Raw genomic sequence first — 21211 nt, 5'->3', positions numbered from 1 at the left:
TTTTGAAAATGCAAAGTGAATATTGTACATCTGACCCCGGGATTGCCGTCACCGTCTGTGCGATTACATGCACGCACGAGGAGTCCCTTTCCGTCGATCTTCTCCCACGGCGGGATACACACGCCATTTTTTGGGGGCCTGATTTCCTACTAGGTACCCATGTTCGACAATGATGCATTCGTAAAGGCCAGTGTCGCCGGCCTTTTCCTATGCGACGTGTCGGGACCGACCTTTCGAGCGCCCTCAACCTCGAATCATGAAGCACGCACCCGTCCAGCTCTGTTTCACGAAGTCAACGAGGGGTCTCACGGCTCGGATATAGCGGCATACCAGCGACGGAGCGTTGAGCTGGCCATTTTATACTCAAAAGCACACCGACAAGGGAAATGTCCGGCAAACGTCCGGTTGCCATTTTGAATATCTACCGAATCGGCTGGTCCTGGTCTTCATTCTTTGGTCCAACACTGTGGGCCGTGTTGGTTTCCGCCAGCAGTCCGTCGCTCTCTTCGCCTGTCTCGCCCCCGTTCGCCCCGAGAATTCGTTCCTCCATAATTTCCTCCGCAATAGCAAACTGAGCTGGTCGTGCACCCGAAAATGATGGAGCGGGGTTGGCGGAGGTTGATGTAGAGCTCCAGCCTCGATGTCCCTGCGACATTGACCCAGCCGCGCCGCGACGAGCCCTTGCTGCCCAGGTTTCGGTGGGTTTGGGGTTGGGGTTCGAGGGATCAGCCGCCATATTTGTTTGTCGTGTTGCTGAAATGACAAGGAGTCGAAGCAGATTTGCCGTTATGGGGGGTTTGCTGAGCGTGTTGAGCCAGTGTTGAGCAGGATGCTGAGCTCGAGTTGCGCAATGGCGACTGCCCCGCGTAAAACAAATCCCCCCCGCAACTTCGCTGGAAAGACTCTGCTGTGCGCCTCGTTTACGTATTCTAGAACGGCCTCCAGACTCTCCAGGCGGTCCCGCACTTTCGAACGCAGGACTTGGAGTACCATAAAACCCAAGCGCACGGACCAATCCTCAACACCCGTCCATAGGGAGAGGATATAACTTAATACATACAATCGTCAGCATCTAGGCTCCTCAACACACGGTTCGGAGGAACTCTGAGCCGCACCGCCGGGCTTAATCGGTAGGTCTGTCCAAACTTTCGCGAAAATTCGGCGTAAGCCCGATATTCACGTCTACGGTGTGTCTAGGAACCTGGCGTCATCATGGCACCTTCAACGTCGTCGAGGTCTAGGAAAGAGAAAGGGAGTTCGAGCACAAGCATAAATGAAGAGAAATATAGGCAGTTGAAGCGGAAGGTATGGCGAATTTGATACGATACGCGCGATACATGACCTTATTCTTCCCTTGATCTATGAAACGATCTAGATGAAGGATGTCTTGCAGGTAGGGCGACGTCTGCTGAGCCCCGCATTCTGTGATGCCTGGACCTGACGACTTGTACATCCGACAGGAGCATGACCACCTCTCTTCGAAGCTGAAGAAAGCCCGATCGAAAATCTCACATCTGAAGCGTGAGAAAGAGTGAGTCATTGCACTTCATCCTATCCATGAGTTCATTGTTCTGATGTCCATTCTCTAAGCCTGCTTCTAGACCGACTCGACCGCTTTGAGGGACCCATTACTTCCTCGTCCGACTCTGCCCTCTCCTCCCTTAGTGAGACAGACTCCGAGTCTGATATATCCTCAGGTAGGGGTCACACCTGTCCGTCCTCACGCGCGCCTGACCGCTGATTGCCACACTTTCTGCCCTTAGATGGCTCGCAGGACCTTCCATCAGCGAAACGGCAAAGGACAGCAGAAGGTGCAACGAACTTGTCACAACTGCCATCCCGGGAGCCATCTCCACCTCCTTCGAACGCAAGAGCGAAGAAAGGAACGACAAGAAAACCGTTCACGTCCAAATTACGCAAGATACAGCCTGTGCCCAGGGATGAGTTCGGCAACCCTGTCCTTCCTCTACATCTGGGAATTACTACTCTTTACGCTCTGGGCACTATCGTGCATGACCGGAAGAACTTCCATACTGAGCGATATATCTATCCCGTCGGATACAAAGCGTCGAGGTGAGCCGCCGCATCATGACATATCGCCACGGCATTTGGTTGACCGTACCTCGCAGGACCTATGCAAGCATGGTGAACCCTGAGAGAGGCACCGTTTACACTTGCTCAATTACTGACGGGGGAGATGGTCCACGGTTCAACATCGTACCGGAGGACGCTCCAGAAAAAGCCGTAACGGCAACCTCGGCAACTGGAGCATGGACGGCAGTGATCAAGGTGGCGAATGCCCTCCGGAAGCGGGAACACAGCAACAGCGCATCCGGACCAGACTACTTCGGCTTTGCGCACCCTACGATAGCGTCGCTGATACAGGAGCTTCCAGGGGTGGAGCTTTGCAAAAACTACGTGGCACAAAAGGTTTGTTGACTTGAGTCGCCAACATGAATATGTAAACGCATGTAGATGCTAATCGTCACGTCTTCTTAGTTTGAGGAACAGGAACCGATAAAGCGAGGAGGGACGAAAGGCGATAAATCCAGCACAAGACAATCATCCGCGTCACCGCCAGACAACCCCGGGTTGAAGCCTTCCGCCAAGAAAGCTCTGATGCTGCCCTCAAACACCGGCAGCGCTATCGCATCACCCAGAACAATTGCATCGGACGTTCCCGATTTCTCCGAAACGGGAAGTGCAATCGTTGATGATCTGTCGCTAGCAGATAGTCCGTATGGTAGTCGTAGCCCAGTGGAGCGTGGTGGAGGTACAGATATGGATGACAGTTTGGAAGGGAACGACTTGATGGCCCAGGCTCTGAGGAGTATATTAGGGAATGGCGCTGGGAGCGCGCGGCAGGTCGAGGAGATGCGGAGGGATAACGGCGAAAGCTCGGGTTTGAGTGATTGATACACTCATCTGGTCGCCGGATCTAACATCTATTTCGCGCGGATGATACCCAGTTTTGGTTTGGGGATGCTGCCTACTGTATCGATCGATACATGGACTCATGCGACACCCACATCATGTCAGTAGAAGGCACTCCGATTGTTTTGAATAGGCTCAGACAGGACTCATGCGACACCCATATCATGTCAATAGACGTCAAATCTGCGCGTTGCTGTCTGTTGAATACGCCTTGAGCACAGCACGACTCGCCCATGTCATGTCAATAGAATTCACACCGCCCCAAATCTTGCCTGGTGAATACGCCTTGGGCATCACGCCATATATATACAATCGCTCAACGTCTCCTATCTCCCTACAGCATCCGCAATCGGGTTCGCGTGTATCGTCACGTTCCGTATCCTAACCTCCTGCACCGGTCTCGACTTTTCGTCCACAGGCACCTTCTCCAAAGAATCCAGTGTCTCCCATCCATCTATCACTCTGGAAATAGGCGTTAGGGGTCGCCCCAGTGGCATCAAGGATATGATCTCACAAGGTATTTGACGTACTTTGCAAACACAGTGTATTTCGAGTCCAGATGGGATTGTTTACCGTACGTAATGAAGAACTGTGACAGGTTTGTATTGGGGCCTTTGTTGGCCATCGACACTATTCCTCGTGCGTTATGCTATGGTGATTCTGGGGCGTTAGTTGCAAGCACTCCTGCGCGGAAAGGCATTTCCTGAACGTACCTTCAATGTTGCTTTGATCTCGTCATCGAACTTGCGACCCCAAATGGAGGTTCCACCTTTCCCCGTGCCTTTCAAGTCATAAACCATAAGCAGAGCATTCTTGGGTTTTAAGGCTGCAAAGCCCATTTGCAATTCCCGACATACCAGTTGGGTCACCGGTCTGCACCATAAACCCTCTTATATTCCGGTGAAACAGGTTGTTGTTGTAGTATCCGGATGCACATAGCGCTAGGAAGTTCTGCAAGATAACATTGATGTTCAGAGGCCGTCAATTCGCCCATCTTTACTCAAACATACCTCGGCTGTTTTTGGTGTTGCTATAAGAGACAAAGAAATACCATGGAAAGCAATTCAATATGGACTCAGAAGGCATCCCTGGCGAAGTCCGTATGATCACTCACATACCTTCGCAAAAGAGCTCAATCTTGATGTCGCCTAGGTCGGTATGTAACGTGACCGACTGACAAGGTGGACACAGAGTGAACAAAAATAAAGGTGCTAACTCCGGGACATCCTTCAACACTTTTAGTTTCATCTGCCCCACGTACCATAATGATTTTAGCAAGTAGGGCTCGGGACCCCCGGGGAGAGAGTTGAGTTGCAGAAAGCCTGGGGAACACAGATCAGACAACCGTGTGAGTCTTCCGGGGAGGAGTTGAGGACGGGAGAATAGGCGACGACACTTACACAGATGGGCTACCAGAAGGGGGAAAGGGATTTTTGCACGCAGATGTGCAGACTGACAGTGTGAGGTTGGAAGAATTATGAGAGGGAGGTGCAAAGTTGGGAAGGATGTTCGAATCGCCAACAGCACCAAGTTGAAAAATTCAGGGTTTACCGAGAACCGGAAACCCGCGCTGAGAACCTGTTCCCTGGTAAAAACTATTCCATTTTGAACCTATTGAGATTGACTATGAACAAGTTGCGGACGGCGTTGCATCCCCGCTACAACGGGATGCTTGATGCCATCCCGGGCCGCTATTACCAACCATGCCACGAGGACAGGCAGGAGCGATCATTGAGATGGAAAAGAGGGTCCTTTGTGCATTACATATGAAAGTCTAATGTCTAAAAAGGTATACGGATGAATGTATACTATTGGAATGCCAGCCGCTTTTCTATCTTCTTCTTCAGCTGCTCCTGCACCGCAGGCCACTCGGTAGAGGAGACCGCATACAAGACCTGTCCTTCCAGTTGAAACTGTAAAGTCTCTGTTCCGCCAGCGGTCGTCACCTCTTCTGGCACGGTGCCTAATGCCTCTATCACCTCCTTCAAATTGCTCTCCTTGATGCCCACAGATGAGCACGCCGTGCGCATGGGTAGGTTCCCTTCGGCGGTGATGATGATGACTTGCTTCAGCCCCAACTTCTCGAAAGCAAAGCCAATCACTACAGCCATCGCCTCATAGGCGTACCCCTTTCCATGATGATTTGGGTCCAAGATCAAGCCCCACTCGCCGATCTTGGCTCCAATATCGATCTGACGGAATCCTGTTTTCCCCACGAACTGGCGATCAAAGTCTTTCGTCTCTATCGTAAGGCCAATGGCTTTGCCGAGCTTCTGCTCTTCCACTCGGGAGGTAATTTGCTGTGCTATCTCCTCCTCCTTCCACTGTTTCAGCATCATGGGAAGGTGTTGCATTGCCCGCGGGTCTGAGTTTGTAGCAGTAAAGTTGCGGACGTCTTCGAGAGAGGTGTTGCGAAAGGATAGTCGAGGGCCGTAAAGCTTGATATCTTGGAAGTGGGATAGGTCCGCCATTTTGCCGGAGGATTATGTATACCTTGGCGGACGAGGACGAGTGATCGATAGAAGGTGGTTCAGAAGGACTAAAGGCTTTTCTTTTGGGACAGAGACCAAGAACCAAGAACTCGCCCATTCGGAGTTCGTCACGGAGAGGGACGCTTTTATATGCACGAAGTGGCAGACTGGCACCCGCACTGGCACACACAAGTCGCCCATTTCCGCGCGTTCCGTGTTTCCGGGTGGATTCGGACACATTTCGGGCATCTATTCCAACGCAGTCCTGCATTGCGCTTTTTGTTCGTTCGTCCCTTTGCTCAATTCTGAAGCCCGTTGCATCAAAATACACACAGCACAGCACCCCCGTATAGCGAAGCATGACCTCCTCGATCCCCGCCCCACCAGAGGACCAAGCGCCGATGGAAGATCTTAGGAAGCAAGTGGCTCCAACATCTCCACCAGTCGCGGCAACCTTGATGAATGAAGCTGACACGGACACGGCAGATGAACCCTCAGAGCCGAAGGTAGCCTCAGAACAGGAGCCCTCAGAGCCAAAGGAAGCCTCAGATCCAAAAGACGGCGAAGAGTCCGACCCCACGAAAACGATGTTTCCGCAGGCAAGGGTGAGGTCGGTCATGAAAATCGACAGGGACGTTCAAATGGTCGGAACTGAAGCCGTGCTGGCCGTCAGCGTCGCGGCTCAGAAGTTCCTTGAACATTTCGCGGTTCAAAGTTATGCATACACTCGTGAGGCAGGCCGGAAGACCGTGAGTCATGCTGATCTTGGTATGTTTCCCGCACAATTTGGCAGTTTGCGTCGGACATCCCTTGCTAATGCGAACTGGGAATGACTTGCAGCAAAAGCCGTGGCGGAAAACGTCGAGTTGATGTTCTTGGAAGATATAATACCACCTGTCGCCGCACCGGAGTCGAAGAAGAGCAATTCCAAAAAGGGCAAATCGCGGGCTGTAGGATGATGGCCGCACCGACGAGAAGGTGAACGAACATACCTGTTCCGCGCCGACACAAGAATCATGAGCCAGCCCGGTATCACCAGCATACCAATTCTCGATATCTGTCCAGCGGCAGTGTGCCCGGACAAGACCGCATGACGTCTTCCGTGATCGGTGGCGACATCCCAGCTAGTCGGAATGGAAACAAACCTGTTCCTTCAGCGTTGGGGTGAGGAAACGTCTCTGCTTGGGAAACCCGCTGGTCCCGTCAGCCTGCGTATGGGCTGTGCAATTTGGGAGCGGATACAAGGAGCCTCGCGGAAAGCCGCATGTAGCACTCCTCCACACCATATATTAGACATTCCTTCCAACTGGCCTTCTGCACTGGCTTAGAAGGGACGTCATTGTGAAAATTACCAACTATGTGTACATTAGCATACTTGGAAAGGAATTTTTCTAGACATGTCATCTCTAACGCCACCATGTTCACTTGTCCGGCCTACGGCACTCCAACTTGTGTGTGGGCCAATGATGCTCGTGGCAAGCCTGCTCGCAATACCATACCTTCTTGTACCGGCGGCACTTGAGTTCGGTATCGACCCACATTCCACGCAGAAGTTCACCCGCAATGTGGTGGCACCCGCATCCACTTCCCTCGCAATGCGTTTCGTGACACCGCCAAACGAGCTCCGCTCTCGCACTCGCCCCCTTGCCGGCAGCAATGCATCGCACTGCCGATAATGTATTGTATCGGTAGATGATAAACGAATGCTCGGCTTTTAAGGAGGATGGTGCAGTCGTCTTTGCAAGCACTGCATTTCCAAGGCTTCACGGTAACCAACGTAACCTTGTGCTCAAAGGCGATGCGACGCACGAACTGCGCCACGACGGGGTTTGCAGCGGCGTGACCATAGTGGAACCGGATCCTTGTGGGCAGAAACTTTTCGGCGATGAAATGGAAGTCGTTCCCAGATGTATCCGTCACGGTCGCTTCGTAAATAAGGTTGAATTCTTCCTTGGGGTGCGAAGTATGTATGGGTTGAGGAGACTTATGGAAGTCGAGCATATTTTCGAGACTGCCAGAGCGTCAGGTCCCTAACATGTATCAGGAACGAGCAGATGCGAGAGCAGACAAACCCCAGTATCACCGCGGCGAAGTGTTCGCAGCAACATGTCCAGGCATGTCGGGAGGCAAAAAATTCCCTTGTAGGCGATAGGAAGGTGGAAACATACCTCGCTCAGCTGTTAAATTACATCTCCACATTAGCGCAATCGACAAATCCTCCGCGTAAGTACGTAGGAACCTGGACACCGTCAGTCACACGCATCGCTGACCCGGAGACAATGAAGTCGTGGGAGTGGACCACAGACTTTCCAAATCACAATGCCTACCTCTATACCCAAGTGCCGGCCGTCGTGGCGTACTGGGCATCTTGCGAAGGCCCGAGATTGAGAAGATTTGATGAAAAGTGCTCATCCAAGCCATACGGGGCGTGTGAACACTCTGAGCCGTTATTTCCTATTTCGTCTTTGGAATCCGAAGCGAGTGGTTTTGTCAGATCCCTTCTGTGAGAACGAAGCCTACTAAAGTAACTACAAGCTACACGGTGTCGTTCCCAGCATCGTTCGTCTTCGAATTTTGAAAGTCCGACTGCCCGTCACGCGTCTTCTACAGTAACTCGATGCTCGATTGCTCCAGTCCTGTAACTCGCCTCAACGTCAATAATAACAACACTCCCGTCTCGTAACTTCTGAACGCAACAACGACAACATGAACTTGACACTGAACCCAGCGGACGAGGTGAGCGTTCTCAGTTGAGAACTGTGGGAATCCACTTAAGATTGGGTGGGGTCCTGAATCGTTCAAGAAGTCAAAATACTAAACCGCATTCTGCCCAGGCCGCTTTCTTCAGCAACTGGCTATCGCAGATCGCCAGTCGGCCACGTCGATATGAGCCGACTTACGAGCCTTCTCCGGCAGAGTGCACAGCACAGCTACCTCCGGCGAGTAGACCATTTCCACTGAGGGTATGAAACCAATTTGTAAAGTACAGTGTTGGGGATTCTAAGCAGACAAGACCTGACGTACATTTTACCTCCAACCTCCAATTCAGGAAACCTCGGCAACACCCGCTTCCGCGAATGAGGCCGAAATCACCATCAAAGCTTTGAAGGGTGGGGACAAACCCTTCACGCTTCGAGTATCCCGCCTGGAACCGATCGGAGACCTCAAGGCCCGTATTGCAGCTGAATCCGGTGTGGCTATTGCAGCGCAACGCCTTGTTTTCAGTGGGAAGGGCCTGTCAGATAACAAGACTCTGCTGGATTATGGGATTGAAACGGGGGCGACTATTCATCTGTTGAGGAAGCCTGGTGTTAGCGCAGATGCCAAGCCGGTTGTGCCCACGACTGACGCCGAGAAGACGGCTGCGAAGAAACCGGAGGAGACGGAGAGCGCGGCGGTATTTCAGGCGAAGGGGAAGGACCCCGCTCTGTGGAAAGGATTCAGGACGGTAATCGACGAACATTTCGAGGACTCTGCCAATGCGCAAACGGTATGGATATCCGACTCGCTTTTCAAGGAAACACGTCCTCCTAACCCAGACCAACTCTTTATGCAGCTTTTCGATGAGTTTGTGCGGGCGTATCATGGTCTTTGCGGTCCATTATCGGTGTCCCAACGAGATGCATTGAAGAAGGCCGAGGCCGAATCGGCGTAGTCATTATCTGTAACAGCATCCGCTCACTGATACCTGCGTGGACCGATCCTTGCATTACATGTGGCCGGAGTTCCTTTTTGATCGAATTAGCTTAGCTCATGTAGCGACGGGGAGGCATAACGGAAGCCGGGACTTAAGACAGATATCTTGCGTACCGCTGCCACTGCCATGAGTTACATTTGCGAAGTTTCATGAGGCATCACGCTCACAAAGTCCATAATTCGAGTACTGCTGCTCGAAAGGCTTGCAGCATATGGACACAGTGGCATGCAAAGCGAGGGCTTCCTCCCACAAAGGCTGCTTGCGAGACTGTGCTGCGGGGTAACGCTAACCATGTGCACACTGACAGTGCACATGGAAGGTTGCGAAATGTGGCGGAGGCCGAAGTTGAGAATCGCGCTTTCTCGATTAGCGGCAGTTCGTCATCACATCCTCATGGGATTTAGCATGGGTAAATCATGATGAGGGAACAAAAGGAGGCAGCTGCACTAACGGTTCCCCGCCGCTCCATTTACGATTCGCTACCAACTCCGCAAATATCTCAGACTTACTTTCTCACGGCAAACACCGCCCTAAACCCCTTCCATCACTTCAGGCTCGTATCTGCGACCACAGGGTAGCTATCTATTATGCTTGGAGCTGTCCGACGTCTGCGAAAGGGAAAACTCCGCTAACCATCTTCTGACGCGGCGGGGATCTTTCCCAAGTAGACGTTACACATATACGACTTCCCTCAAGAGTGAGTTATAAGCGGTTCGACTTTAGAGGAGGTGGCGTCGCGAGCCTGCTGGACTGCGTGGGAAAGGGAGGGGCACATTCACATTTCAACTTCGACACCTAGTCTTTGATACCATCTCCACATCTGCAACATGAACCCCGAATAGTGAGTACGAGAGAGGCGGAGACGCTCAATGGCGGTTGAGGTCTTGGCGTGGATCGAGGAGGAGATGGATCGAGGAGGATGTGGTCTTCTGGTTCCTCTCGGGCCGACGCGATAACGGGGTCACGGACATAATGCTCACTGTGCGAACGAACCTACTTTTTAGCGATTACCTCTTCAAGCTTCTCCTCATCGGTGATTCTGGCGTCGGAAAGTCTTGCTTGTTGCTGCGTTTTGCGGTTCGTATTTGCAAGCAGATATCTTGGCATGTGGGGAAATGGACGGCTGACCTGGAACGTTGGAAATATAGGACGACACCTACACTGAGAGCTACATCAGCACCATCGGAGTAGATTTTGTGAGTTGATCAGGCCGCAAGCGGAAGTTATACTAAAGGCTGACGATAATAACGTTGCAGAAAATTCGCACTATCGAGCTGGAGGGCAAGACTGTGAAGCTCCAAATCGTGAGTGGCACGTTCTCGAGTTCCGAAACTACAGCTATCTGCAGACGCTTACTTTCGGACATCGGGGAAAAAAGTGGGACACGGCTGGTCAGGAACGTTTCCGTACCATCACCTCTAGTTACTACCGCGGAGCCCACGGTATCATTGTTGTGTACGACGTGACGGACCAGGACACGTTCAACAACGTGAAGCAATGGCTTCAGGAGATCGACCGGTACGCGTGCGAGGGCGTGAACAAGCTCTTGGTCGGAAACAAGAGCGATCTTACAAACAAGAAAGTGGTGGAATACGAATCCGCGAAGGTTCGTGATCTACATTGATAGGCTTGCAGACAACAGCGTGTAACCAAACACAGTGCTAATCTCGTGGGATTCCATAGGAATTCTCGGACAACTTGCAAATCCCATTCCTGGAGACTAGTGCAAAGAACGCTACAAACGTAGAGCAAGCTTTCTTGACAATGGCAAAGCAGATCAAGGATAGGTGGATATCTTTCTTGCTTAAAGGAGACGCGCGGAAACCCTGTTGACATACGGTTTCTCTTGTAGGATGGGCATGTCAGCCCCGGCCGCGGCGCCGAACAAGGGAAACATCCAAGTCGGCGCCGGATCAAAGGTACAAACGCAACAAGCCGGAGGATGCTGCTGAAAGTAGATCGCACCACCATTTAGCGCAACTGGGACGACATTCGCCGTCGGAATTTGGGGCTCCCGATTCAACAGTCGCCAAATCTTCCACACGTTCGTAGGCCGCGTGACCCAGCCGTTCCGCATCTTTTGTGGAGGCATAATGTTGGGGAAAAGCATCCCCACCTAGACTTGTTGAACGCCTCCAACCAAATGTCTACGGCTGTTTTCCGTATTCTCGTCGTTGCGTGACGTTTATGTACGTTTGTCACCTACATTTCATGTATGCTTCATAATCAAAGTAGACGTCCTTCGGTGCTTATTACGCTGGATGGGGCATGTTCGATCAGTTCGGGCAACGAGGGATTATCTCGCCTCGACGGAGGGGTATTCAATGCATCCCTCATGAGTGCGAAGACATCTTCCCTACACACGCCGACGATACATAATCTTTATGTCCATCGCCTTCACAAAAGATTCCCTCAGTGAGCACCAGTGTGTGGCACACAAGCCGCCCATGCTATGGGAACCCTCTTACGCGTGAGATCGTGGCTTGCCGAATAATTGGCAGTACTGTATACCTCGCAACGCCTCCAGGCCTTCTGCGAACGATGAATGCATCAACTGAAATGTCCTCCGGGCAACGTACATTATATAATGTACGCTGAAGGTCTAACTTTCATCCAAGCTTCTGTGGCGCAATTGGTTAGCGCGTTCGACTGTTATCTTGTGCGACATTGTGTCACCAAGCAGCAATCGAGAGGTTGGCAGTTCAAGCCTGCCCAGGAGCGTTTTTTTTTTCCCTTTCCCAAACTTTCGCTCGCGGCACGCATACGACGGGGATGTTTGCGTGCAGTGCTGTGGACGTTCTGGGCAAGGGTGTGATAAGGCTAAGGCCTGGAGCACGTAGTTCAATGACGCTTTCTTAGCATCCACCCGCACGCACAATGGACATAGTCGACAGAGGTCCACTTTAACGGGCATTAAACGAGTTTTCATGTTGTTCACAAATAAAGGGCTGTACAAGGTGTCAACAAGAAGACATGCGAAAGTAATGCTAGCAAAAATTGACGAGGATGTCGACAAGCCCAATATCCCCAATTCGTCACCCGGTCACACCGCCTGAAACCTCTCAAAGAATAAATACACAAACATATGGACAATGGTCATATCTAGGTCGATGGGGTGGGCTGTGAGACCGCCGATCAGAGCAGGACGGGCAATCACGGTGCCATATACGAGTTGTTGAACTTGTGATTTGGCTCGTGGATCTCCGTGTGGCCCAGTTCCATCTGCGAAGGGAAACGTTGAATATCAGTACTACCCATGGCTGCTGCGATGAATTACATGCTACACACCTCATGCAAAGCCTTTCCAGCAGGCACCATAGGGTACACGTGCTCGTTCTTGCATACAACAGCGTCGAGGAGGACAGGTCCGTCGTGTTCGAGGAACTCCGCCATCACGGCTGGCAGCTCCTCCATTGTGCGTGCCCGGAGACCCTTGCATCCCATGGACTCGGCGAACTTGACGAAATCGGGGTTGTGCATTTTTGTGGCAGAGTATCGCTTGTCGTAGAACAGGTCTTGCCATTGTTTGACCTATTCGAAAGGGACGTGTGACTTCAGCATAGTATAACAAGGAGAAGATCTTCCCGCGAGTGAGATGCATACCATTCCCTGGAAGTCGTTGTTCAGAATTAACACCTTGACGCCGATGTCGAATTGTCTGGCAGTCATAAGCTCCATTCCGGTCATAGAGAACGACGCGTCGCCGTCAATATCGATAACAATTTTCTCTGGTGCAGCAACTTTGGCGCCGATGGCGGCAGGCAAACCGAAACCCATGGTTCCCAAACCCCCAGAAGTGACAAAAGTTCTTGGCGACCTCCACCGGTAATACTGAGCGGCCCACATTTGGTGCTGGCCGACACCGGTGGTGATGATGACTTCCTCCTTCCGGTTAGCAACCTGCCTATTTAACTCGGCGATGACGGCTTGAGGCTTGATCGGCGCTCCAGGTTCCGCTTTAGAGAACGAAAAGGGGTATTTCTGTTTCCAGTCAGCCAACGTGTTGAACCATGATTCTCTTGGTCGATGGTCGACCATCCCAATAAGATGCTTCAGATTGGCTGTTACGTCACCCTCGACAGCGACGGTGGGCTCAACGACCTTGTTGATGTTCTTTGGCATGATCTCAAAGTGGTAGATTCCTCCCTTGCCTTTCAGAGCGGCTTGTTTGGCGGCAGGGGCAAACTCTGTGGCGGGATAAAGGTTACTTGCTGTCCGACAGAAGACATTTGACCGAAGGTTGCCCAACTTACTCCTCAGATTTCCCGTCACACGATCATCGAAGCGTGCTCCCAGAGCAATGATTACATCGGCAGTTTGCATGGCCAGGTTTGCGTATGCCGAGCCATGCATTCCGAGCATATGCAAACTCCGTGGGTCCTCTTCGTCGAATGCCCCAAGACCTTGCAACGTAGTTGTAACGGGCACGTTGGCCTTCTCGACCAACTGCCGAAGAATTGCCGGCCCTTCGTCAGAGTTGAGAATTCCTTGTCCGACGTACAATATGGGCTTCTCCGCGCGATTGAGGGCTTTGGCGACCTTGGCGATGGCCTCCATTGTAATGCGAGATGGTGCGTGATTGGCTGCCGGAGGTCTTGTTCCAGGAATAGCTGGTCCAACGCCGCCAACGATCGGTTTATGTAAGGTTCCCGCTGTCACGTCCTTGGGAAGATCAACGAGAACGGGCCCTGGTCGGCCCGTTGTCGCAATGTGGAAAGCTTCGTTGATGCGGCGTGGTAATTCGGCAATGTCTTTGACCTGAACATTCCACTTCGAGCACGCACGACTGATGCCAACGATGTCAGCTTCCTGAAAAGCATCGGTTCCGAGAGCGGTGGTAGGGACTTGACCACAGAACACGACCAACGGTGTTCCATCCATCAAGGCATCCTGCATGGGCGTGATGACATTTGTGGCCCCGGGCCCTGATGTCACAAGGATCACACCAGGCTTCCCTCTGTATGGAACCAAAGTTCGTTAGATTAGGATCGAACTTCAAACGATAAAAACCACGGCACTTAGAAATCACTTACGTTACGCGAGCGTAGCCTTCTGCCATATGCCCTGCGCCTTGTTCGTGCCGAGGCAAGACGAAGTCAAAGTAGTCCGAGTTGTAGATTGCGTCGTAAACGGGCAGAATTGCACCCCCTGGGTATCCAAAAACAGTTTTTACTCCATGTCGCAGCATCATTTCGTGGAAGATCTCCCCTCCCGTCATCCCAATAAACGACGTATCAACGTCTGGGGAATTTCCTTGCTGAGTGAAGCGGTTGCGTGCCGGGGAGTGGACCTGCGCGGAGGTTCTCGATGCCGTAACGGGATTGGCCTTGATATGCTGCGACGACGAGAACTGAGGCGATGCATCGTGGGAAACGTCTTCGTGCTGAGGGCTGTTCCGAAGTAGGGGGAAAAAGGGCCGAGTTAGGATATTTCCCACGGACTTCTTCCGCGCCAGAGTCAGTTGCAGGGCCCATTTCGACTTACCTTGCGATGGAGCTTTGCTGTCTTCTCTGACATAACGGATAGCGACTTGCGCCCAAAACGTTCGCACATGCTGACGGGGAAGGAACCTTTGAGGAAAGGCTCAGCACTCCTTTTCTGGACCGCGCACAACGCGCTGTAACCGCGGACATTGTACTTGTTGATACGGAAGGTGATGATCTGTGAAGCCAAGGCCTGTTGCGATAACGAGCGGAGAGAGTCCGTTGGCGAGGTCGAGCAGCAGCGACGGGAGTACTCTTACGAATGTGCGTTAAGGAGGGGCGGTGCTGATTGCGAGACGGATATTTGTCCAGGGACCGCACTGAGAATTATGACTTTTTTCCTGCGGGTGCTGCCCGAGTCGAATGGATGAATCATCACAATCACCACCCATCGCCCATCTTCCCAACTTTCAAGTTTCTTGTCCGCGGCACAGCCACCCGCATGTAACAATCGCATTCGCATGTGCTTTTTGGCAATTGCAAGGCCTTATCTGGATGGACAATCAAAGAGTGTGACACCCTCAATTTGCGATCCCCACGCGACCTTACCGGCATGTGCGCCTTAAAAGAGGGTTTTCCAGGGCAGTTTCCAGGGGCCTCTTCACGAATCACGACTCCACCAATCCCAATGGTGAGCGACGGTTCCCAGGATCCCTGCGAACCATCCACCTCAATCTTCGGGTGTCCAAAGAAAGGGTCGGTCGGCCGTTTCGTTTTGGCTTCCCCGTTCGATCCGCCACGTCCGACACGCAACGGGGACGGAAAGCCGTGGGAAAATGTGTTACATGAGGGATTCACAGGCATCCACTTTTTCATTTCACTGACTGTGTACTGTAGAGCCTCGTCCTCCGTAACCAATTCTTACTACTCGAGTCTAGCTACGCCTTTGAGGAGCAGAATGATGGGAACTCTCGTTTCGGCCGGATGCTACTCCGCTCTCCATCATGCCGAGTTGCTGTGCATCCCGTGGTACCAATCTGGAACAACTTACAGTACGATCGAGAAAGTGAAACCAGAGCACAAACGCTTGGAAGACAAGGTTCCTCGTTTCCAACATGTTTCTCGCACACGGTTCCGTGCAGCAAATATGCGAGATGGCGTTCATATCCGTTTGTGAGCGGTCTCGTGCAGTTGGTTGCCGTATCCCGCAATCGCTGAATCAACATGGGGAAAGTGATCAGAAAGCGTCATTGAAGCAACAAACGGGGATGCACACAAAGCCAACCAGAGACTGGAATCCTGCCGCGCTTTTTCGGATTTCCCTATCGAGCCCCACCGACATCTCAAACGCGACGAGGACGTCAATGGCTCGCTTCGCCAGGGTTCTCTGCACACTCAGCGTCTACCGCCCTGTAATCCTGTACGGCCGGGATTGGCTCTCACCATACGACTGTTACCACGACCCTGGTGACCCCAACGGAGACCGTTTCCGTGCTCCTGGGGTTCCAAGCACTTGTATACTGGAAAAGCTTTCTCAACTAGAAGACGCAGATCGAGACGACGGAAAGATTCAGTAATCAGAAGAACGCGCTTTGCACAGAAAGGAAATACGGAAACATTCTCACCAGCATATCAGCGCGAGCTATGTGAAAAAGACAGGATAGTATTGGTACTGCCTGCGCATGGGATCTCCTTCGACAAAGCCATCAGGTCGCCCAGAACATCACCCGCCTAAGCAGACACAATGAAATCAATTGGGACACCAACAGCTGACTGGAGCACTCATCATACCAATCCCTTCCATTGTCTCAAACTATATTCATTGTCAGTCTCGATACCAGATACTCGCAGGAATCGCCATAAGTAGCGGTCAACCGGGAAAGGCCTTCACCGCCCTGCCCAACGATCTCCATAGCTTCTTCCGCAATGTCGAGATCTTCTCCGCGTTGTGTTATAGCAGGATGACCTTGGAGTTCAGTCAGGCGGAGATGCCAAGCGACGAGTCCTCTACATCATGGAGGGAGACATGTTCGATCCATCGCACGCGCAAACACCGCTTTCGATTCAATTCCTGTTGTTCATAATCCTCCGCGATTGCGCCGCCGACTGCTCTTCCTCCCGACAACCAAGGCGGGAAGCGGGGTCTCTGTGAGAAGAAATCACCGCTCATTTCAAGAAGCACCGTAGCATCTTCTTCAATTTCGAATCTTGTGCTGTTACCCCAATTGCGACATCTACATGTTGTCGATCGCTCCGCATCCGCAACTAGCAAAAGGAAAGGCCAACTCGCCATTTTTCCATCCGAGGCCCCAAGGGTGGACGACGAACGTGGTCCTTTATTCCCGTCGGCGTAACCCGTTGTGTTGATTGCAATGGAATGGTCTTTGTATGTGAAATCCTCGCGGATGATCCCTGACCAGCGTCCACTAATCCATTGCACAGGTGGATCAACACCGGCGCTGATCCATCTGTGCAATGTGATGCTGATGGAAGTCAGCGCAGTCACCATAGAACCCTACGAGCAGTCGGTTCTTCTCCCGCTCAACGTGTCGCTGCTCATTTTTTTCGTCCTTTGTCAGCCACGTATATCCACTCGCGTAAATATTCCGCTCTGCTTATAGTGCCTTTAATGTTCTGCCATGCTTATGCATCCCTTGCTGTGTCTATTGAAGCTCTGCCCTTCGTATGAGTCCTGCGGTTTCTGTCGAGGTGCCTGACCGCCTCTTGAATCTGGGATCCTCCGCGCCCGCTCCTTTTACTTCTCCTTGTTAGTTTGTATGTACACTCAAAATTGGAGCAGCCCCGCCTCCCCTTACGTCCGATTCCTATTGTCAGACTCGTACTATGTTGCATCTTACTCTAGCGGTGCGGAGAACGTTCCGTAGAAGCACTTCCATGCTTGACTCCGGCGTTCGGTCTGCTACTGCTTCCGTCTGTGAAGCGGTTCTCAACAGTGAAACTTGCGGCTTGTCAGATGAAAGCTGATGATGCGGTTTCTCACTCACAGTGCACCGATGGCATTGGACGTCCCGAAGGCAAAGAATCCAGAGGGAAGAAACACCCAGAAAGAGTGGACGCGTTCGAGGAGTTCGAGGACCCGGAGTCGAAGACGAGCTCCTGGACGAGCTCAGGGACGAGCTCAGTCAATGCAGAATTCCACTCGGTCATGTCCTTGACATTTTGAATATCAGCGCCGTGTACGGTACTTTAAACCTTGCAGCGGTGTCAGCCGTACTTCCATAATGGCTTACAGCTCGCCGACGGCGATGGAAACACTATCAGCGCCAGGGCCACCAGGAACTTTCCCACGCAGCCCGCTTCGAACTCCTCCGTCCCCGCGGCGAAAACGGAAAGGCATGGAAGACGACGTCGAGGAGCTGGGCTGTTATGTACGTTGAAAGCTTAGAGATCTTTGGCTGGAGGCGAAGAAATTGGCTTGCGACTGCCTGATCCTGAACCAGACGCTTCGTTTCTGAACTCTTATAGAAACGTGTACACCGTGAGCCGAACGACATGAATACCGTCTACCCATTCCTACCGCCGGCGGAAGGAACGATGGCATATCCATTTCCGGACCACCCCCGACGGAGTTCTGAAGGGCTTGATCCGCAGCTTCTCCAAAACGAACTATCCCGGCATTTGCAGCAGCTACTCCCGTCACAGCCTCTGGGGTCGATATCGGAGGAAGGGCGAATGGGCGAAGGCACGTACGGGTTCGGAGACGTGCAGAGGGAGCTGCTGGCTTGCAGAAACTATGATCCTATGCAGGTGGATGATGAGATGGTAAGATCTTATGCCAATCTTCGTGTTCGGTGACCTCCGCACGGTTTTACGTACCGCATACTAAACTTTGTACCTTTCGTACAGCTTTCTGTACCATCACCGCAAATGAGGAGATCAGCATCGGATTCCATGTCAATATGCATGTCTCCTCCAATGGGTCGTCGACCAGGTCTCGCCCCTGTATCGACACCCGTTCCCTCACCCCAGCGGACGTTAAGCACTGGAAGCTCGTATATGATGGAGGGACCCGAGCCACTAGGGCGGGCATTGACGTCCAGTCCCGGAACGCCGCAACGGACGCTATTCAGCATGGGGTTTAGGAAAGACTGCGAGAAGTGTCGGCAGGGCGTGCCCGGACATTACATGCACGTAATGCCCCATTGAGGCATGCTGGATTTTGAGTGGGCTCCGAGTGGGGTCAGCGTTTTGGGCAGCCAGACTTATATTTGAACCGTGTTGTTTTGACAACAATCCCCCCCGAACCCGGTTTCGCTTTGGCCGGCGATCGGCGATACCCGCCTGTAGGCTAGTCGTTTGTTACTTCCTGGGCCCTATAGACTTGTGGCCCTTTGGCATGATACCCCGATGTCGCTACCACTTTTCTTTCCTGAATGATTTTTGGGCCTTCGAAAGAAATACACTGGCTATTACACTGGCTATTACACTATGCAAGGATCGGCAGAAAGTTGGAGACGTGCTTATATCGACTTTCTGCATATGTAGGAAGTTTTCGTGATATGAAGCCCTCCGCGCAGGATCTCTGTGTGTTCCCATCACTGGGCACGTAAATCCGCCAATCGCTTCATCAAAGGATCCGTATCGCGATCACCGACGGAAGCGGCGGGTGTGCTTTGTCCGGATGATAATTTTGTGCGTGGTACTTGGGCAGCCTAAATGGTGGAGATCGAACGTATTGAACAGGCGAGAGAATTGGATCAGCGCCAAGTGTGAACATTACGCGTCAGAGAAAGGGCTGACCCGTTCGCCCTGGCATTACCAGGCATTACATTTGTTGTCAGATCCAATCCAATTTCGTCAAGCACGGCGTTCAAGACGTCCGCAGACTCTTGTTCGTCATCAGATTCATCCATGAGGCCATCCAGTACGTCGCTTACTAGGATTAATGAAACCGTTATGCATTTCACGATACGATGATCCCCGGGATACGCAACACTAGGTGTTCGACATACTCATCTCATCCTTCATGTCCATAGCCAGGTTTTGCCGCTCAAATTCGCTCAGCGTCGATTGCAATGCTTGCATGTCGTTCATTTTATTTGAAGCCGCCATTATTCGGGTGGCGCCTGCCATCGCTTTGGCGTTCGCTACACCAGATGCCATTGCCTGTTGTTCGGTACGAATCAGCAAACTCCCGTACGGCGACGAGAAGACGAGCATCTGCATGTTACTTACCGCCGCCCGCACATTCAACCCTCCAACCTGACACTTCACTTTCGTGTTCTTGTCCATTTGCTGCCGCAGTTGATGTACCTGCTTCGCCAGCATCTTCGCTTCCGCCGTGCGCCCTTGCTTCGCGCATTTCTTGACATCGGCAATCTGGCAGAAGCAAGGCCCTCGTCAGCTGGACAACGCCAAGCTTTTTCTCTGTTCCGGTCTCAGCTCCGATATAAAGCAACCCACCAGCTGCCGCTCCTGCCGTTCAAGAGCCGTCCTATCCCTGCCTAGGTCGCGCTGTATCCCTCGCACTTCGCGATTGGTTGTCCGGACTTGCTCTTTGGGAAGAACAAGGTCAAAACACAGAATCTCCCTATTCACCGCGACATGGGGTCTTAGCTTACCTTTGACCGTCGGCTGCTTTCTCATGAAACTCATGGCTGCCTGTTATCGTAGTGGCAACTCCTGTCGAAGTTGGACGCAGGTGACGCAGACTATCCCACCCCTGTCACCGTCTTGAGGAGGCTGGACCGTGTGGACGACCGGCATTGTCTCCTCCTGTTGAGGAAACTCGCGCGCGTTATTGCCCATCTTGTTTGGAATAAGCGTAAAACGTGTTCCCTCGCTAGTCCCTCTTCGCCGGCGGTCCATCTTCCTCACCACATTTCTATCTACACTTCTGTTGAAAGATGAGGCCCACAATTTGTACTCCGTACTTGATTAGAGCGCTTGACTCTTTCACCGACGGTCGCCACAGGCAGCGAACACCACTTTCGCCGATTGCCTTTCGCCCCGCGAATAAATCGACCAAGGGCACGTGACTGTAGGTTGTGTTTGGATGACAAACGTGTTACTGAGCTCCTTCTACTTCGTTTCCCTTTTTCCCACGAACGTTATCCGCAAATCGTAGCGATCTCTTTGAAAGATCTCGTAGCTCTCGTAGCGACATTGTTGAGCAACGTTTCTGGATGCTGCAGAGGTTCCCTTGCTTGTCTCGGAACCCCACCTACCAGTTCGCCGCGCACATTGTCGTTCCTTCCTACGCTCTATCCGCAGACTACACATACCACGATATACCCTTGTCTACCGTCTTCACCGCCCTTAGCTGGTCTGCGTTCTTCTGTCCGAAGAATCGTCAACTTGCGCAAGTCTCGTCGCCAGGAGCTGGTATATGAATCGATGGACCCAAGGCACGACGACGACTCGCGCAGTCTCGCGCGTTTCCACTCTCTCGGATCCCAAGCGCGCCTCCATGCGGGAAGTTTGGCACCCTAAGATTTCAACGCCATGGAAACGTGCCGCACACATCGGCGCAATGGTGGTTTAGTGGCATAATTACCGCCTGCCACGCGGTAGACCCGAGTTCGATTCTCGGCCATTGCAAAGTAGCATCGGGGACGCCTGGGATGCATTCCAGTTGTTTCTTCTGGCGTCCGAAAAACCTTTTTGTCAGAAAGAAGGTCTGATGCGTAGGGAAGGTTCCATTTTTGCAAGAATGCGTCGTTGAG

The 21211-nt window shown here is 52.2% G+C and overlaps 10 protein-coding genes and 2 non-coding genes across 12 annotated transcripts; 7 read left to right on the top strand and 5 right to left on the bottom strand.

Annotated features, from left to right (window-relative positions):
- Nucleotides 1–941: 941 nt before the first annotated feature.
- On the top strand, nucleotides 942–2861 carry EV422DRAFT_358650 (F/Y-rich N-terminus-domain-containing protein). Its single transcript, XM_053066619.1, has 9 exons — nucleotides 942–1130; nucleotides 1198–1305; nucleotides 1376–1393; nucleotides 1461–1531; nucleotides 1591–1697; nucleotides 1764–2073; nucleotides 2130–2430; nucleotides 2500–2604; nucleotides 2661–2861. The coding sequence occupies exons 2-9, from the start codon at nucleotides 1213–1215 to the stop codon at nucleotides 2712–2714; spliced, it is 1059 nt and encodes a 352-aa protein (XP_052927560.1). The 5' UTR covers nucleotides 942–1130; nucleotides 1198–1212; the 3' UTR covers nucleotides 2715–2861.
- Nucleotides 2862–3088: 227 nt separating this feature from the next.
- Nucleotides 3089–4494, bottom strand: EV422DRAFT_358498 (peptidyl-prolyl cis-trans isomerase-like 3). Its single transcript, XM_053066618.1, has 8 exons — nucleotides 4335–4494; nucleotides 4196–4256; nucleotides 4053–4107; nucleotides 3945–3964; nucleotides 3792–3885; nucleotides 3648–3715; nucleotides 3465–3583; nucleotides 3089–3396 (listed from the first exon to the last, which is right to left on the bottom strand). The coding sequence occupies exons 2-8, from the start codon at nucleotides 4196–4198 to the stop codon at nucleotides 3261–3263; spliced, it is 495 nt and encodes a 164-aa protein (XP_052927559.1). The 5' UTR covers nucleotides 4199–4256; nucleotides 4335–4494; the 3' UTR covers nucleotides 3089–3260.
- A 55-nt stretch (nucleotides 4495–4549) lies between these two features.
- On the bottom strand, nucleotides 4550–5657 carry EV422DRAFT_521281 (acyl-CoA N-acyltransferase). The gene has a single exon (XM_053069745.1). It carries the CDS (start codon nucleotides 5403–5405, stop codon nucleotides 4743–4745), a length of 663 nt encoding a protein of 220 aa, XP_052927558.1. The 5' UTR covers nucleotides 5406–5657; the 3' UTR covers nucleotides 4550–4742.
- Nucleotides 5658–5764: 107 nt separating this feature from the next.
- Nucleotides 5765–6364, top strand: EV422DRAFT_504703 (uncharacterized protein; the record flags this gene model as incomplete). Its single annotated transcript, XM_053068445.1, has 2 exons — nucleotides 5765–6173; nucleotides 6246–6364. The coding sequence occupies 2 exons, from the start codon at nucleotides 5765–5767 to the stop codon at nucleotides 6362–6364; spliced, it is 528 nt and encodes a 175-aa protein (XP_052927557.1).
- A 1693-nt stretch (nucleotides 6365–8057) lies between these two features.
- On the top strand, nucleotides 8058–9387 carry EV422DRAFT_521278 (ubiquitin-related domain-containing protein). The gene is made up of 4 exons (XM_053069744.1): nucleotides 8058–8141; nucleotides 8240–8368; nucleotides 8455–8895; nucleotides 8962–9387. The coding sequence occupies exons 1-4, from the start codon at nucleotides 8112–8114 to the stop codon at nucleotides 9058–9060; spliced, it is 699 nt and encodes a 232-aa protein (XP_052927556.1). The 5' UTR covers nucleotides 8058–8111; the 3' UTR covers nucleotides 9061–9387.
- Nucleotides 9388–9470: 83 nt separating this feature from the next.
- Nucleotides 9471–11508, top strand: EV422DRAFT_521274 (GTP-binding protein ypt1). The gene is made up of 8 exons (XM_053069743.1): nucleotides 9471–9799; nucleotides 9902–9943; nucleotides 10107–10179; nucleotides 10251–10298; nucleotides 10359–10406; nucleotides 10481–10708; nucleotides 10786–10889; nucleotides 10955–11508. Exons 2-8 carry the CDS (start codon nucleotides 9930–9932, stop codon nucleotides 11052–11054), a joined length of 615 nt encoding a protein of 204 aa, XP_052927555.1. The 5' UTR covers nucleotides 9471–9799; nucleotides 9902–9929; the 3' UTR covers nucleotides 11055–11508.
- Nucleotides 11509–11719: 211 nt separating this feature from the next.
- Nucleotides 11720–11823, top strand: EV422DRAFT_t48. The gene has a single exon. It is a non-coding gene; the product is annotated as a tRNA-Asn (tRNA).
- A 177-nt stretch (nucleotides 11824–12000) lies between these two features.
- EV422DRAFT_521268 (acetolactate synthase) lies at nucleotides 12001–14933 on the bottom strand. Its single transcript, XM_053069742.1, has 6 exons — nucleotides 14587–14933; nucleotides 14136–14492; nucleotides 13356–14059; nucleotides 12706–13289; nucleotides 12391–12633; nucleotides 12001–12324 (listed from the first exon to the last, which is right to left on the bottom strand). Exons 1-6 carry the CDS (start codon nucleotides 14733–14735, stop codon nucleotides 12256–12258), a joined length of 2106 nt encoding a protein of 701 aa, XP_052927554.1. The 5' UTR covers nucleotides 14736–14933; the 3' UTR covers nucleotides 12001–12255.
- Nucleotides 14934–16059: 1126 nt separating this feature from the next.
- On the bottom strand, nucleotides 16060–17177 carry EV422DRAFT_358257 (uncharacterized protein). The gene is made up of 2 exons (XM_053066617.1): nucleotides 16151–17177; nucleotides 16060–16063 (listed from the first exon to the last, which is right to left on the bottom strand). The coding sequence occupies exon 1, from the start codon at nucleotides 17032–17034 to the stop codon at nucleotides 16504–16506; it is 531 nt and encodes a 176-aa protein (XP_052927553.1). The 5' UTR covers nucleotides 17035–17177; the 3' UTR covers nucleotides 16060–16063; nucleotides 16151–16503.
- Nucleotides 17178–17632: 455 nt separating this feature from the next.
- On the top strand, nucleotides 17633–18901 carry EV422DRAFT_521250 (uncharacterized protein). The gene is made up of 3 exons (XM_053069741.1): nucleotides 17633–17914; nucleotides 18012–18308; nucleotides 18393–18901. The coding sequence occupies exons 1-3, from the start codon at nucleotides 17768–17770 to the stop codon at nucleotides 18690–18692; spliced, it is 744 nt and encodes a 247-aa protein (XP_052927552.1). The 5' UTR covers nucleotides 17633–17767; the 3' UTR covers nucleotides 18693–18901.
- Nucleotides 18902–19062: 161 nt separating this feature from the next.
- EV422DRAFT_357993 (Snf7-domain-containing protein) lies at nucleotides 19063–20246 on the bottom strand. Its single transcript, XM_053066616.1, has 6 exons — nucleotides 20108–20246; nucleotides 19950–20041; nucleotides 19722–19865; nucleotides 19499–19652; nucleotides 19316–19422; nucleotides 19063–19198 (listed from the first exon to the last, which is right to left on the bottom strand). The coding sequence occupies exons 1-6, from the start codon at nucleotides 20139–20141 to the stop codon at nucleotides 19082–19084; spliced, it is 648 nt and encodes a 215-aa protein (XP_052927551.1). The 5' UTR covers nucleotides 20142–20246; the 3' UTR covers nucleotides 19063–19081.
- Nucleotides 20247–21015: 769 nt separating this feature from the next.
- Nucleotides 21016–21086, top strand: EV422DRAFT_t49. Its single transcript has one exon. It is a non-coding gene; the product is annotated as a tRNA-Gly (tRNA).
- The last annotated feature ends 125 nt before the right edge of the window (nucleotides 21087–21211 follow it).

Source organism: Fimicolochytrium jonesii (genome assembly GCF_025526975.1).
Source record: "Fimicolochytrium jonesii strain JEL569 chromosome Unknown EV422scaffold_5, whole genome shotgun sequence".
Classification (NCBI taxonomy): Eukaryota; Fungi; Chytridiomycota; class Chytridiomycetes; order Spizellomycetales; family Powellomycetaceae; genus Fimicolochytrium; species Fimicolochytrium jonesii.
The sequence above is the reverse complement of the archived record's forward strand: the minus strand, read 5'-3'. Positions and strand labels throughout refer to the sequence as shown.

Bases quoted from the DNA above. Each gene is read 5' to 3' on its own strand.
- EV422DRAFT_358498 (XM_053066618.1), bottom strand. The intron at 3,965-4,052 runs GTATGTGAGTGA...TGTCTCTTATAG, and splicing joins GATTGAGCTCTTTTGCGAAG to CAACACCAAAAACAGCCGAG. The intron at 3,584-3,647 runs GTACGTTCAGGA...GAATCACCATAG, and splicing joins AGATCAAAGCAACATTGAAG to CATAACGCACGAGGAATAGT.
- EV422DRAFT_358650 (XM_053066619.1), top strand. From the start codon at position 1,213: ATGGCACCTTCAACGTCGTCGAGGTCTAGGAAAGAGAAAGGGAGTTCG. The intron at 2,074-2,129 runs GTGAGCCGCCGC...CGTACCTCGCAG, and splicing joins GTCGGATACAAAGCGTCGAG to GACCTATGCAAGCATGGTGA. The intron at 2,431-2,499 runs GTTTGTTGACTT...ACGTCTTCTTAG, and splicing joins AAAACTACGTGGCACAAAAG to TTTGAGGAACAGGAACCGAT.
- EV422DRAFT_521268 (XM_053069742.1), bottom strand. From the start codon at position 14,735: ATGTCCGCGGTTACAGCGCGTTGTGCGCGGTCCAGAAAAGGAGTGCTG. The intron at 14,493-14,586 runs GTAAGTCGAAAT...ACTTCGGAACAG, and splicing joins CAGCAAAGCTCCATCGCAAG to CCCTCAGCACGAAGACGTTT. The intron at 13,290-13,355 runs GTAAGTTGGGCA...ATCCCGCCACAG, and splicing joins TGTGACGGGAAATCTGAGGA to AGTTTGCCCCTGCCGCCAAA.
- EV422DRAFT_521250 (XM_053069741.1), top strand. From the start codon at position 17,768: ATGGCTTACAGCTCGCCGACGGCGATGGAAACACTATCAGCGCCAGGG. The intron at 17,915-18,011 runs GTACGTTGAAAG...GAACTCTTATAG, and splicing joins TCGAGGAGCTGGGCTGTTAT to AAACGTGTACACCGTGAGCC. The intron at 18,309-18,392 runs GTAAGATCTTAT...CCTTTCGTACAG, and splicing joins TGCAGGTGGATGATGAGATG to CTTTCTGTACCATCACCGCA.
- EV422DRAFT_521274 (XM_053069743.1), top strand. The intron at 10,180-10,250 runs GTTCGTATTTGC...TTGGAAATATAG, and splicing joins GCTTGTTGCTGCGTTTTGCG to GACGACACCTACACTGAGAG. The intron at 10,407-10,480 runs GTGAGTGGCACG...CGGGGAAAAAAG, and splicing joins AGACTGTGAAGCTCCAAATC to TGGGACACGGCTGGTCAGGA.
- EV422DRAFT_521281 (XM_053069745.1), bottom strand. From the start codon at position 5,405: ATGGCGGACCTATCCCACTTCCAAGATATCAAGCTTTACGGCCCTCGA.
- EV422DRAFT_358257 (XM_053066617.1), bottom strand. From the start codon at position 17,034: ATGGTGACTGCGCTGACTTCCATCAGCATCACATTGCACAGATGGATC.
- EV422DRAFT_521278 (XM_053069744.1), top strand. From the start codon at position 8,112: ATGAACTTGACACTGAACCCAGCGGACGAG. The intron at 8,142-8,239 runs GTGAGCGTTCTC...CATTCTGCCCAG, and splicing joins CACTGAACCCAGCGGACGAG to GCCGCTTTCTTCAGCAACTG. The intron at 8,369-8,454 runs GTATGAAACCAA...CCTCCAATTCAG, and splicing joins GTAGACCATTTCCACTGAGG to GAAACCTCGGCAACACCCGC.
- EV422DRAFT_357993 (XM_053066616.1), bottom strand. From the start codon at position 20,141: ATGAGTTTCATGAGAAAGCAGCCGACGGTCAAAG. The intron at 19,423-19,498 runs GTATGTCGAACA...CATTAATCCTAG, and splicing joins GGACATGAAGGATGAGATGA to TAAGCGACGTACTGGATGGC. The intron at 19,199-19,315 runs GTAATGCCTGGT...TCCACCATTTAG, and splicing joins GATTGGATCTGACAACAAAT to GCTGCCCAAGTACCACGCAC.